This window comes from Empidonax traillii, unplaced genomic scaffold (genome assembly GCF_003031625.1).
Source record: "Empidonax traillii isolate 1590-97213 ecotype Southwest subspecies unplaced genomic scaffold, ASM303162v1 scaffold786:size292376, whole genome shotgun sequence".
Lineage (NCBI taxonomy): Eukaryota > Metazoa > Chordata > Aves > Passeriformes > Tyrannidae > Empidonax > Empidonax traillii.
Window position 1 is genome coordinate 194,994 of NW_020955979.1, and position 14,453 is coordinate 209,446.

Sequence of the window (14,453 nt, forward strand, 5' to 3'; positions counted from 1 at the left end):
ACTAAGCTTCATTTTTATAAACTCCAGGCTGCACAGTAAGTTTTCTTCAAAATCTTGTTTGCAACTTTCAGTTGTACAGTTGGGAATGATTTAATTTTTGGAACCTTGAAATAAAATACATAGGCATGCAAATTTTCAGTCACTACTTAGAGAACACAAAATCCTAGCCTTTATTTGACTGGCAGCCAAATTGTGAGCAAAGCTTAATAGGCCAGGTAATTCAGGAGAACAGTACATGCAAAATGTAAGGAGAGACATACTCAAGGGAATTAGAACAGCAGTTGCAAGCACCTTCTCAGAGTTAGTCTTGGTCCTTCTCCCTTACAGGCTTTGGCCAACAATTAACCTGGTCACAGTATTGATTAAAAAAGACATGGGGAAATGGAGAAAATACTTATACTTCTCACAAGTAGATTTCAGATCTATAAAGCACTGAGTAAATCACGTGAAACAGAATTATTACTCATAATTAATTACCTTGTAATATTTTGTTCCAGATTCATTTTGAAATAGTGTGAGGCATTTGCTGTCCAGTCTCCAGTAATGTCTTTTCCTCTACAAAATGCAGAGTACACTTACATAAGGAATAAAATCACTGATATGGCTTTTGTTATCTCATTATTTAAAATGCTTTAAATTACTAAGATAATCAATTAACATTACTCTAAAGTTGCATCTTAGACTACAGAAATTAAAAAATAAACTTTGGTAATAAAGGGGTTTTTTGAATTGAAGAAAAAGCTCAAAAAGTTTTTCCACAAACCAGCTAAAGTACCATTTACCTTACAGTAATAGCAGTGACAACACTATTTACCTCATACAGGAAAAAACAGTTACTATACAGGTTTTACTCCAGGTGTATGTGCTCAAAAAGTCGGAATTATTTTAATTTAGTAACAATTGTAATAGACACATTATGAGATTCAAATGGACAAAATATTTTGGGGTGGGGGGAGAAAAAAAAAAGAAAAAAAAAGACAGACTAAACAGCCATTTTGTAGACGTCTCCACCAAAAAGTAACATGAGTAAACCATTGCACTGTCTTGTAATTTAAGTGGAAGAATATTCCTCAAAACAAAGAACCATTTAGAAAGTTAATATGGCTGCATGAATCTAACATACTTCACTTGCATCTCATATAGTCAGAAACCCATTTCCATTTTTCTGTGACAAACCCCTTAACTCCGACCCAGGATGACAAAGTTTTAAATATTATTATACTATATAAACTTTGTCATATTAAAAGCATAACATTTTTGTCATATTTAAGGAGAGATTAAATCACTTCAGTAATGGAGAAGCTTAAACTACCTATAGGAGTTAGACAAAGAAAGCTCAGTTGTGAATGGATTTAATTAAAAGGAATTCCTAGACAACACTGAATGGAAAATGGGTGAAACCACAAAACTAAACCTGTCCTTTGGACATATATACTCTTTATTAAATCACAAATCAGGAAAGACTTTGGAGGAGGGCAGTTAAGGAACAGATTGGTAACTTACTCAGGGATTCAAAATCTGCCCCATACCCTATTCTGAGAAAGGATGGGCTCAGGGTCAGGAAAAGAATACAGATGATGATACAGAAACTTCATGTTATAAAGAATGAAATATCTTGTTATCCAGGGACCACAAGAAGCATACAGACACTGCTGTTAAAATGAACACTGGGAACTGATAGAAAGCCCAAGTTGCCTCAGGAATAGGAAACAGCCTGACATTGCTGAAAATGGAGCAGTCAAGGGAAATAGCCGATGTTGTAATGCCTAGTACGGAAGTCTCCTCCCATTAGGAAGCTCTATGAGATCTTGTTTGGCTGAAGGGACGTTGCTTGGGGTCAGAATACTCCACCTTGTTTGAATGGTCTTTTTCAGTAGATGTCATCAAGGTAGCAGCAGTACTGACAGATGAGTAGACTGACAGATGAGGAAAATCAAACTAACCTCAGATGTATCATCTGATCACCGTTCTATGAGAAGGCTCAAAAAAAATCCACGGAAAAATGTGTACTGAAAGTTTAAATCAGAGCTGAATACCAGGTCTGCCCTGAACAGTTCTGCTAGAACTGTTCACCTTTGTCTGCTACCTGGCCTTAGTTCTTCCATAACCAGCTGATGATAATTGTGACTCTTATGTAGCTCTGACTTTAATCTCCTCTGAAATATGTTAGATACTTATTTTGGATTGTGATAAATACATCTAGTTATTAGGAAACTGCATCTGAAAGAAATGCTTTGTAAGGCAGTTTTTGACAGACCACTTACAGCGGTCAGTTTAGCTGATGATCACAAGACGTGAAAATATTACCGTAACCTAAGTATTATCACCTCTCAGCTCGATTTCAGCAGAGCTTAAGTAACTTTGCTTCTCTAAATTCCCTAAGTCCCCTTCAATCAGATGCCACAGTGATAAAGACCGCAAATGTTTGTATGCTGCCTTTCATGAACAGTCTCAATACGATATAATTCTCCACGAGATCTGGGAACTTCTTGACTTCGTCTTTTTCATTCATCTCCCAACAGACAAGAGGATTCCCTTTCTTTCATCAGATAACATTAAGGAACCCTGTTACTCTTCCTTGTCTTCCTCCTCAATACACAAAACCAAGGAGTTTGCCTAAGAGGGCGTAATTAAGAGATCATTATTGGTTGCATGGGCAACAAACAACACAGTTTTTTTGGAGGATGCATCCATGACCAAGGACATACAGTCAAGCCACAACTTTTTATTCCACTGACATCAAGAGGAATAGTGAGTTTGTTCAGGGGGAGGGGCTGGTATTCAATAATGCTTACTTTCAGGTAGAGTAAATTGCTAGAGGAATGAAGAGCTCCCAAATCTACACAAATATTTATAAAACACCTAGACCATTAGAATAATATTGTCAAACACTTCAGTACTCATCATTTGGTAATTATTTCCATCCTTTTTGTAATAGAATTTTAAAAAGATATGGATATTTAGTTCAACTGCTTAAGAGAAAAAAGACATAAGCAAATTATTCCAAATTATCATCTCAGGAAAGCCAAAATACTACACATGCAATTCATTTGAGACAATTTGGAGATGCTTTTCCTTCCTCAAGGGGAGAAGGAAAACTACTGTTCAATCACCACAGGAAGAATTCTGAATAAACTAGTTTCTCCCTTGCACCACATTTCTTTATAATTAACATCACAGGTCTTTAAAGTGATACTGTAAATCAGAATATCTAAATTAGAAATAAAATACACTGGTTTAGAGAATTAACTTAATGTAGGAAGAAACTAAAGTAACTGACCAGGTTGTCTCTACTAGTATAGTGAACCATCCATCCTTCTTTCACCATTGTACTGCTCTTCCTCTTTGTGTGTTTGATGGACTGTACAACTCGCATGAGAGGAATATTATTGCTTGTTGAAGGACTAAAAAAAAAAAAAAAAACCCAAACAATTTAATATGTAACAAGTTAAAGTACAACAGTACTGCAATTATATCAGTAATACACATTTAGTCCATACTTTTCAGGAACAGGCATCTCTTCTTCCCATACAAATTTAGTTGATGGATGAAATTGATAAGGTATTGATTAGCTCCCACTAGCTCTCCTAGGGCAAGCACTGCAGTACTTAAATTACTCTGAGGAACACAGAAGAACCACACTAGAGTGAGGAAACCTACAGGAATCATCCTCTCTCAAAACAATTTGCTGAGACAGGTTGTCTTAATACAGCATAAAAATATAATTAACATCAGCATAACTATTATTTCCTCTTGTTTACGTAAGTTGACTATGTTGACTATGCTGTTTCTTAATATGGTCACTAATGAAGCTCCCTATCTAAGCATACTTTCAATTTATGAAAATATAAAAGGGTGTGTTAATTCAAATCACAACTGCACTAGAAAATTCCATCAACACTAAAGGATATTAACTGTTCTGCAGACAATGATTTGACAGTGTCTAATATTCAGAGAGAGTCATTAGTTAAATGTGCAGGTCTGAATGGCACTGAAGATGAAATCAACCACCAAGCTGCCTGTCTACCAGAGCTCCTACATGTGGCACTAACAAACATTTGTAAATACACAAAATCACCAGGTAGATTCAAACCCAAAAATGTAAAGATGCTTTAACACGGTACATAGTTACACTATAGAATTGGATACAGGATGCTGTACATGCCAAAAAACCTGAATTGCTTCAAATCTGATCAGAAATAAACGGAAAAATCCTCCTTAGAGGTAAATGCTACTTCCAGCTCAGGAAGTCCTTGAGCTATAAATCACTGAAAGTTGGGAAGGTATCATTATATGCTCTTCCTCACAAATTTGCTGTTAAGCCCTGAGCTGCAATGACCTTTAGCTTGACCACAACCGCTCTTACGTCATTAAGAATTACCAAGAAAATCAGCACGACACTATTCAGAATAATACAGCAAGTAAAAAGACCAAACTAGGTTTAAGGAACTATGCAACAGTTATTGGACAAAAATCACATTCAAGATAAATAAAGCCCACTTTTGCCTAAAATGCATATAGACTATGATGCAAATATTACAATATCTCGACTAATTCCTTTTAAATCCACATATATATAACAATAACTAAATTAGGCTAAAGTCACAAAGACCTTAATCGTGTATTAGCCTTGTTAAGCCGTAAGTTTTACCATGCTTTGAACAGTTATAGCACAACACTTTTTGCAATTACAAGAGACCATATTCTTTTAATTTATGTATGTTTCAGATTTTCTTGAGACAGGAGAACTTTACAAAGTACTTTCAAGTAAAAAAAACAAAAACCCACACAAATGAAAAACAAACACTTTCAGCAGTGAAACTGGGCTAATCAGAAACATTTTAATCACAATACTGAAAAAAGTACATCCACCTTATGACTCACCTGATTGTTTTGACAGCTTCCTCATCTTTGTCAGCATCAAGGTCAGATGGATCCATAAAGAAGATTTTGTCCTCTGGAGGAGAGGGCTCTTCAGCATCATCTAGAACTCGACTACCATCACTGTTCATTTCACTGCTATCGACTTCCATTGGCATATCCAAGTCCTGGCCTGGGCTAGCAGGTTCTGGAAACACATGATTCAGATATTATTTCAAACACACATTTTAAAAAAAGTACTAAAATCCCTCAAAACCCACAGATTTTTTTTCTTCAGTTCACATTTATGCAAATAAACATTAAAGTACAATCACAAAATGTAAAATCTTCATGTTTTTGCTGAACAATGCAGAGTATGCCAATGAATGGTATCAATTTGTTTTGGTTAAATGCCAAGGTAAGAGAGACCCAACCAAATCAAGAATCATATTGAAAAAAACATAGTGAATAGCTTAAAGCCTAAACCTAAATCTCATTATGTAATTCTGTCCCACAAGTAATGAGGACAAAGTAACCTTCTGATGGCTAGAGATGACCCAGAGAATTATTCCTGTGCAAATGAAATTCTCCATTAACAGAAACCCAACTCTACTGTCATTGCCCTTGTAGCCCATAATAACAGAAGTCAGAGAGAATAGGGGGACCTGTGGTATTGCAGGAAAAGAGAAAAGCAGAACAGATCTTATTCACATCTGATTTTCTGCTGGCAGAAGTTCAGTAGTTCCAAAAGCTGTATAACTTGTACTGTGGAAAACTAAGAATTAAGATATAAAAACACCTTGATCTGGAGCTTTTTTTTGAGGTGTGGTGGTTTTTTTTGGTTGGTTGGTTTGGGGTTTTTTGTTTGTGGTTTTTTTATCTGACCCAAACTCAATTTAAGAGTGGGAGAAAGAACAAAAACTAAATGACTCCTTACATCCACAGAAGAATTATATGAAAACATAGTTCCCAAACTGTGTGCCCTAGCACCTTTGCATCACAAGAGTAGTAAAAGCAGGCTGCAGCAACATCATGTTGCACACTACTGTTCATGGTCACCAACCTCAAGATCCAGGGAAGAGCCTTGGAGTGGGAGAAGGCAGGCATGAATGGATGGGTTACATTTTGCAATGGCTAACAGAGCTGCTGCCCAGGCCTCTGAATCAAGCTGTACAGTTTGGTGCGATCTGCTATATGTCACCAATTTTGCTCCACTCAAAAATATGGGTGACAAGGGTCAAGACAACACAATCACAGAATGGGCTGAAGTTGGAGGGGACCTCTGAAGGTCCTCTGGTCTCACAATCCCTGAGTTCATTTCTCCAGCCTACTAAGTCCCTCTGGATGCCTGCACAACCCTCTGGCGTATCATCAGCAAACCTGCTGAGGGTACACTCTGCCCCATCATCCAGATCATTAATTAGGATGTTGAACAGGACTGGACCCAGTATTGGCCCCTGGGTACAGCACTAGTTCCCAGCCTTCAACTAGACTGCATGCCACTGAGAACCACCCTATAGGCCCATCCATTCAACCAGTTTTTAATGCACCTTCCTGTCCACACATTTTATCAACTTAACACAGATTTAAAACTTAATAAGACACTAAAAATTCTTCCACAAACTGTTTCCCACATTTCTCTTTTAATTCTGCAAGGTCTATTCAGAAACTAGTCCTACTTCACTGAGGTTTCCAAAAGTTAGAGTGAGTTTCTTTGTTTTGGTTTGCCTTGGGTTGGGTTTTTTTCTTTCTCCTTCATCCCCTAAACTGCTGGGCTACTGAAAATCATGGATATGGGAAAGTCATAAAAACTGGTACTTGTCTTCCAATATTTACATTTTAAAATACATATTTTGTGGTGAACAATGAGCCGACTAATCACAACAGATGTTTAAACTGTGTACATTGGGATGACTTCTTGATTTTTCGTTTCCCTTGAGCAAACTCAAGCAAAGCCTACGGAACTTGCCAAGACTGGATAAGTAAAATTTAAGTCATCAGAGTGTAAGCTTTACAGAGAAACTTCGTCATTTTCAGTGACCACAGGTGAAAAAAACCTGAGAAGATAAAATTAAAAAATGTAAAATATCCAAAGATGACAGAAACAAATGGTAATGCATCTTGTTCAGCCTAAAAAGATCTGTCAGTATTTGAAAGCATGTTTCTCGTCTTACCTCCATTGAAAATCACCTCTCCAAGACAGTCTCGAGGTACTTTAGATGCACAGCGTTTGTGACAGTTGAATCTGCAATCTAAACCAAAAGATAAATAAGCCCATGATATCAGAACCTCACTCCTACTCAGACACTAACATTCTATCAATTCACTACTTCCAAACACAAGCTTCATTTCAGATTCATATATTTGCATGTAACTAAAGACAGCACCAGTGAGGTCACCTTCAGGAGGAAATTAACAATCTTATCCTGATGTCACATGTTGATTTGTCCCACCACTATTTATTATGTCAGCACTTCCCCTTCCAGTACAAAATAGTCTTCTACTTCTCTAGCTTTCTCTGTAGCTATTTTTTCCATCATGATGTAATTTTTCCCATTCTCTCATTTGATCCACATCCTTTTTTCCATTGCTATATGATTTAAATGTCTCATCTCTAACATTTTTCCCCACCTGCCAACTAAGATTTGCAGACATCAGAGGCTCTAAGATCACACACCTATATCATAGAGCGAATGTCTTCTGCAGTAAATACCAAAGTCCAGTTCCCCTACCATTTGGGTTACAGATCTGGCTGATCTGTGAGCTCCATTTCTGTCTGCTGACACAGGGCAGATAGAAAAACATTATGACCAGATTTGGACTGACATGGAGATGGAATCTAACCTGGATGCGTGCCATTTCTGTACCTGAGGTATCGGATGCAGCCTTCTGAACAACATTAGTGGCATTAACAGGAATGTGCTTTATTAGTACCATCCCTGTAATTTTCAACTCTATCATCACCATGAATTTCAAAACTCCCTATTGCGCCCTTTAACTGCTTTCACACTGATAATTTAGCCTCTTTTTGCTATCTAAAGCAAGCTCAGTGTGTTTTCCTTTTAAGACCAGACAAGAGAAAAGTCATTATTTCTCCATCTTTTGTAGCAGAGAAGCCAAATTCTAGAGCAGAATACAATATTGTTCAGCTTCGAAGTGCCTGGAAGGATGTATCCTAAGAGACCCATGAACTGTCTTTTTTATAGTAATGGTTTCAGTCCATAGCATGGAAAACAATTACTTCACTAGTTTGAAGGGTGCTGGAAGAAAGAGACATTTCAAACCCTGTCAGGGAACTAGAAGACCGAATCAATCCTAACAAATTAAACTATGTTCAGAAACATTTTTGGATACTACAATACAACTCTCTAGTCTAGTAAATAGTTACAAATATCCCCTGGCATGCTTCTGGCCCACAGCATTAGCACAGTCGCAAACAGTTCCAAGTCTAGCTCATAAACCAGAACACCCTATGAAATTGCTCAGAACAGGCAGTCTGCACAGAGCCACCCAGGCTGGGATGCTAAGAAAATGTGTTCATGAACACAGGTCACTTTGTCCCAGTTGATCTCAGTGTCCAGGAATGTTTCTGTGCACATTTAATTTATTACCACAAACACAGACTTAACATCCCAAAGATCATCCTCAGAGTCCAAGTAGTAGCCTGGATGAATTCAAAAAATCCAGGGCTCTTATGGGTACTCAGGAACATAAGACTGCTGAAAGATCCCAAGCTTTGGGAATGCGCACAAGGAAGTTGGTGGGAAACCTTAGGAATCTGTAGGAGAAGGCAGTATGAAAATATCTGGATTGTTTGACATCAAGTCCTGATATACTAAAAATAAGTACAGGATTATACTGCATAAATAGAGACCTATGAATACACTTCTTTCTGTCCCATGCATATACATAACATTTCTCTAGGTTTGTTTTCCATATATAAAGGCTACTTTTATCCTGTATCACTCATTTTCCTGAAATTGATATGGTAGCCCCACTTGTTCAGCTGGATATAGCCACAGCAATTGTATATGGTCTGTCTGCAGCATCTGTACATTAAAACTGTAAAGCACCTTTTTCAGGCTTCATTATTTATGCATTACATGTATGCAAGACACACACTGACTGGAAAAAAAAAATCAAAACCAGTTCACGATGCAGACTTCAAACAGACTACAAAGACTGCAAATTAATAACAACAGAAACAAAAGATAAAACTACTTCCTCATTTACATGAGACAGCAGTATTTTTAGTCAAAAAATGTTAACACAGCTGTAAGCTTAAATTTTTTTTCTCTCCTCTAGTAAGGCAAATTGAAGATGTACTAAGTGACCTCTCTCAAAGTGCTGACCTTTGGTATCCACGTCTGACAAATTCACGTATGAGAAATGCAAAATCCTGTCCATATTCATGTTTATGATTCATCACTAGGCTTTTGTTTCCTGCAACAAAGCTGATAAGATCTGCACTATCGAGCCATAAAGAGGCAGGAGATCATCACAGTGTCGTAGTTATGCCCAAGGAACTGCATGGAAGTGTCTGAGAACCAAAGCCTTGCCTGTTAACATATGCTACATAAAAACCATGCAGCTGATGAAGTCTAAGCTGGTTCAGAATGGGCACCTATTGGTATAAAATATTTCCAAAAGATAGTAACCAGTATCCTGTACTAGAAAAATAGAAAGAAAACTCACAAATTCTTTCGTGATGAGTCTAGAAGACAGACATTGAAAAAAAGGAAGCATTTCATATTTTTATTAATTCATAATTATCCTTCTAGAATTAAAGTGTTCTCAATCCACGTATGACTAAATCTTATTTTTCAGAAACATGTACAATGTACAGTCTATTAAAATGAAAATGACAGTTGCCGTAATCTTCTCAAAATTATGCAATTTTTCAAAAATTACACTGCCCTATTTTTCAGTATGCAAACCGCCTAAGCTGAAATTAGTTTTAAATACAAAACCTTTATTGAAATTTATCGCTGCAGCAGAAAATGAAATTTTTACCTTTACACTGCATTCCTTGGCGAAAAAGGCCCTTAAGCAGCCGTTTGCAGTACTGGCATATGGTGGGACGAGTGTAGGAGTGAACAGCAAAGGTGTGTGGAACCTTCACTCTGCAAAGCACCATCTTCTCCATCCAGATGGGGCGGCCACTCCAAGAGGGAATCCTCTTACTTGGTTCTGGGCAGCAGCGCTGGAATAAAGAAGGTGTACATAATGTGCACCAAAAACAGTTTTACTGCCATGACTGCTTTGAAAAGTCAGAGTTGTCAGGCTAAGTCTGTGGTAACTGTGAAAAGGCAAACAATGCACCCATTTTTAAACAGGTCTGAAAGGAGGATTCTGGGAACTATTGACCTACCAGCCTCACCTCTGTGCCTGGGAATATCATGGAGTAGATTCTACTAGAAGCTATGCTAAGGCACATGGAGGAAAGGAAGGTGACTTGTGACAGCAAGCATGGCTTCATCAAGGGCAAGTCCTGCCTGACCAAACTAGTTGCTCTCTACAGTGGAGTGACTACATCAGTAGACAAGGGAAGGGCTACAGATGTCATTTATCTGACTTCTGTAAAGCCTTTGACACAACCACACCCTTCACTCTAAATTGGAAAGATGGTGGACTTTTAGGTGGATAAGGAATTGGTTGGACAGTCACATCCAGAGGGTTAGTGGGCAATGGTTCAGTGTCCCGATAGACATCAATGAAAAGTGTTGTCCCTCAGGGGCTCATATTGGGACCAGTGCTATTAAATGTCTTCATTATTGACACCGACAGTGGGATTGGTCCACCCTCAGTAAGTCTGCAGATGTCACCAGGCTGAGTGGTGCAGTTGACACACCAGAGGGACAGGATGCCATACAGAGGGACCCGGACAAGCTTAAGAAGCGGGCCTTACAGGAACCTCAAGGCCAAGTGCAAGGTGCTGCACCTGAGTCAGGGCAACCCCTGGTATCAACACAGGCTGGGGGATGAATAGATTGAGAGCAGCTCTGCTGAGAGGGACTTGGGGTTGCTGGTGAATGAAAAAAAGTCTGTGGGGTTGTAAGGGAGGTGTTGACTCAAAGTGACTAGATAAGAAAGCCACCTGGCCAAGAAGCTTTAAGAGACATTCTGGTATTGTAAAACAAAACCAAGAAAATATCAGATGGAAAAGCCTTACAGAGAGCAGGGAAGCAGGTATGAACCTTTATTTCCACAGAAGATAAAATGGTAAAAATTTACTCATTACTTTTTTGTATTTCTTAAGCAGCCTGACCAGGTTCACAGACAGCACATACAGACCCCCATAGAGAGGATAAAATGGAAAACACTGGAGGTAGGTAAACCAAATTCCAATCACTACCTCAAGCTATCAGTTTTTAAAACCAAAGTATGGCATGCCTGTTAGGCAAGAGTATTTGGAAAATTTAAAAGTTACTTTGAAAATTAATCCCCTAAAAAAATTAAGTTAAAAGAAAAACTTTAGCCAATAAAACAGAAGAGGTGTTGAGTATAACAAAGAAGAGGTATCAAAGAGGTACTAGACATGCACATAGAAACCAAAGTTAAATTCTGTGGTAAATGGTTAAAATTCTATGTGCACTGAATAAATCTTACCAGTGGTTATAAACATCAGGAAATTGTTTGTGATTATGCTTTTATAGCTTCTAGTTAAAAAAAATACGTTCTTGAACTAGACTATACAATTTGTATTTTAAACTATGATTAAACTGTAAAGTATAAGTAGAAAAGACTAAGGCACAATCAAACAAGCGGATCTAATCACTGTCTGTCCTATGATCTCAATATAGTTGTAGTATAATTGATAACCTCTCAGCAATCATCATAACCATTATAAAAAGGAACTCCTATGAATGACTGTTTCTACTGTAAGCCCTTGATCCCCTACACCCTCCTTGATAGGGCTTGGGGTTTTTTAGATTAACTCTGAAAAGCTTAACAGCATAACAGGAACACTCCCTCCTCCCCAGCAAAAAAGTTTACAATTTGTATCCCCTTAGCCAAGTAACTATTTTATACTGATACTATAATTACAGAATGAATCTATGTTACAAAGAAGGCAAGATGTTTTATCATTCTGAAACCAAAGTTCTCAGAGTTCATATAACCACGAGTGAAAGGCTAATAACAATTTATTAGCAGAAATTGATTCCCCTTTCACAGTACATACTTCTTCAGAGGCAGAGGAAGTGTGTTCAGCTTGTGCTGGTCTTGGAACCGAAAGCCCTGCTCCTGGTAAAGACACATTAGACAGACGCCTCTTTCTCACTCCACTGCAGTTGTTTGGAATCTTGAAGGCACATCGTTTATGGTAGTTTAAACCACAACCTGGAAGAGTAGGGTTTTTTTTATTCAAAAAACCTCCCAACATTCAAAGTAACAAAAACTGTACTAATGTTTTACCAAAGCAGTTTTTAAAAGATGATCCAAAAATTGTGTTGTGTTAAATTCTCTTTAGTGCTTTTGATGCAATTCACAGAAACAGCTTTTTCTGCAGTACTCATTATTGTACTGGTCTCCAGTAAGCCCAGCTCTAGAAACAAGGGCTAAGACTTGGAAGCGCTGATCTCCCACCACCAGGAGGCTTTCATCACTCCCCCACTTTGGAGCACAGAGCCAGAGAGAAGCCAGTGAGAAGGCAGCTTCAGTACCTGACAGCAGGCTGCAGAGTGCACAGCAGCCAGCTGGACAAAAGCCATAAGAAAGGGGATTCCCCTTTGGGAGTCTCTCCAGAGTGCGTGCTCCTTGTGCAAAGAACACATGGCCATAAGCTAGTTATTTGTTTCAAAGTGGGAAACAAGTACACTTCTTAAGTCATTTGCCCAAGGTCACACACAGTCTGGGTTAACGCCAAGATCAGAACTCGGGTTTTCCGATGCACAAACCCTTCCAACAATGAAATAATACATTTATCGCTTGCTAATACACCAAACACAACACAATTTTTTTCTTCCTTATCTTATACAGATATATACACACACAAATACACTAAATGTCATAGACTTACCTTCACATTTTAATCCTTGTCGTACCAAACCCCAAAGCATCTCTCCGCAGTAGTCACAAAAAGTTGGAGCCTTGTAGGAATGCACATAAAGTGCATGAGGACGAATCTGGAAGTCTTCAACTGTAGCCAAAGCTTTTAAAAAATTGCAGTAAGTTATGGTTCTTACCACTGAGTCAACAAGGATTTATGGAAAGAACATGCTGTTTAAAAAATGGCTAATTCAAAGAACACTAATGAGCTGTTTAGACATCAGGATATTATTGTATAGCATTTAAATACACATTTAAACCATTACATGGCTTTCAGTAAACTTTTTTATTATGGAAAAAAAATCCATTTGACTCTGTAGGCTAATAGCCACAACTAACCAACAGTACGAGTCACAGTGTTGAAAACATCACTAAGTTGAAGGCAAGTACAAGAAGCTTTGCTAAAAATAACAGCAAACATTTGAAAGAGCAACTTAATTTTCAACCTCTTTTGCAAACTACAAAATTTTCAGAGAAAAGACAGTTCTACAGGTTAGATTTTTATCTTCTAAAGGACTTTTTCAGTAAAAGCTCATTAGATTGAACTTTTGGTGTATCAAAACAGAACTGCAGATAGAGTTTCCATAGAACACTGGAAACTTCCCTAATAATGTTCTTTTTCTTAAACAAGCATAGATATATATAACCTATTTTTGTCCTGTTTATTGGGGGGGGCAGGGTAGGAAGGTATTTTACACCACCTTGCCCTGATGGCTACTATTCTTTGATCAAATAGGTACTAACACTTCCTATTCAGATTCTTTTTTTAAAAAACCCTATTGAAAGAGGTTTACATGTCTACAAAATGCCTCAGTTCAGGTCTTTCTGTCTGTCTGTCTATAAGGAAACTCTCAGAGACTGTCAAAGGACACAATAAATTTTCCAAACGTGCCATTTACGAGAAGCAAGGAAAAGCTCAAACCGAGACGATCAATTACTGAACATCTCAGATACACCTACAACAGCAGGCCTTGAAATGCAGCCAAGGAACTCTGCCTTACAGGTCTGGAATTCATACTTTATTGATCAAATTTATAAGTCTAATTCCATGAGAGTCAAGAGGTCTCTCCTCCTAAAATGTAACCTCAGTTTGGCACTTTACCTCAAAGTCTTAAAAAACTGCTTGTTACTAGGTCCAGTTTTTATTTCTAGTTTAACTACAGCTTGCTCTTTAGATTGAATTTGGCAAGTATTGATTAAACACATACAGTGAGAAACAGTTAGGGCTGGGGGTTTTTTGTCCCAATTATTGAAGAATACTACAGGTTAACAATAAGCCTTAAGAGTCTGTTCTTATAGGTATGATTCAGCATCTTTGTTTATATAAAGCCTTACAGCAGTATAAGCCATCAATAGCAAACACTACAGAACAAAAAGATAGAGGCAAGCAAAAGAAAACCAATGACAGGGTTGGAAGAACAAATTCTGGATCCAACCTGCATTTTACCTTAAGTAATTATAATATTGTATTGATATAATTCAATATTTGTATCATTCAGATTTATTTATAATAATAAACTAGAAGAAGAATAAACAGGACAACG

At 37.7% G+C, this 14,453-nt stretch overlaps 1 protein-coding gene across 1 annotated transcript in view; it reads right to left on the reverse strand.

The window, feature by feature from the left end:
• The window catches only part of PRKD3 (protein kinase D3), a 45,108-nt gene that overhangs the window by 15,423 nt on the left and 15,232 nt on the right, over nucleotides 1–14,453 (reverse strand). The window contains exons 4-10 of the mRNA XM_027901476.1: nucleotides 12,881–13,012; nucleotides 12,044–12,201; nucleotides 9,874–10,063; nucleotides 7,035–7,112; nucleotides 4,885–5,068; nucleotides 3,281–3,404; nucleotides 478–555 (exon numbers count right to left, since the gene is read on the reverse strand). Coding sequence (XP_027757277.1) covers nucleotides 478–555; nucleotides 3,281–3,404; nucleotides 4,885–5,068; nucleotides 7,035–7,112; nucleotides 9,874–10,063; nucleotides 12,044–12,201; nucleotides 12,881–13,012 — 944 coding nt within the window. The remainder of the gene's footprint in view (nucleotides 1–477; nucleotides 556–3,280; nucleotides 3,405–4,884; nucleotides 5,069–7,034; nucleotides 7,113–9,873; nucleotides 10,064–12,043; nucleotides 12,202–12,880; nucleotides 13,013–14,453) is intronic.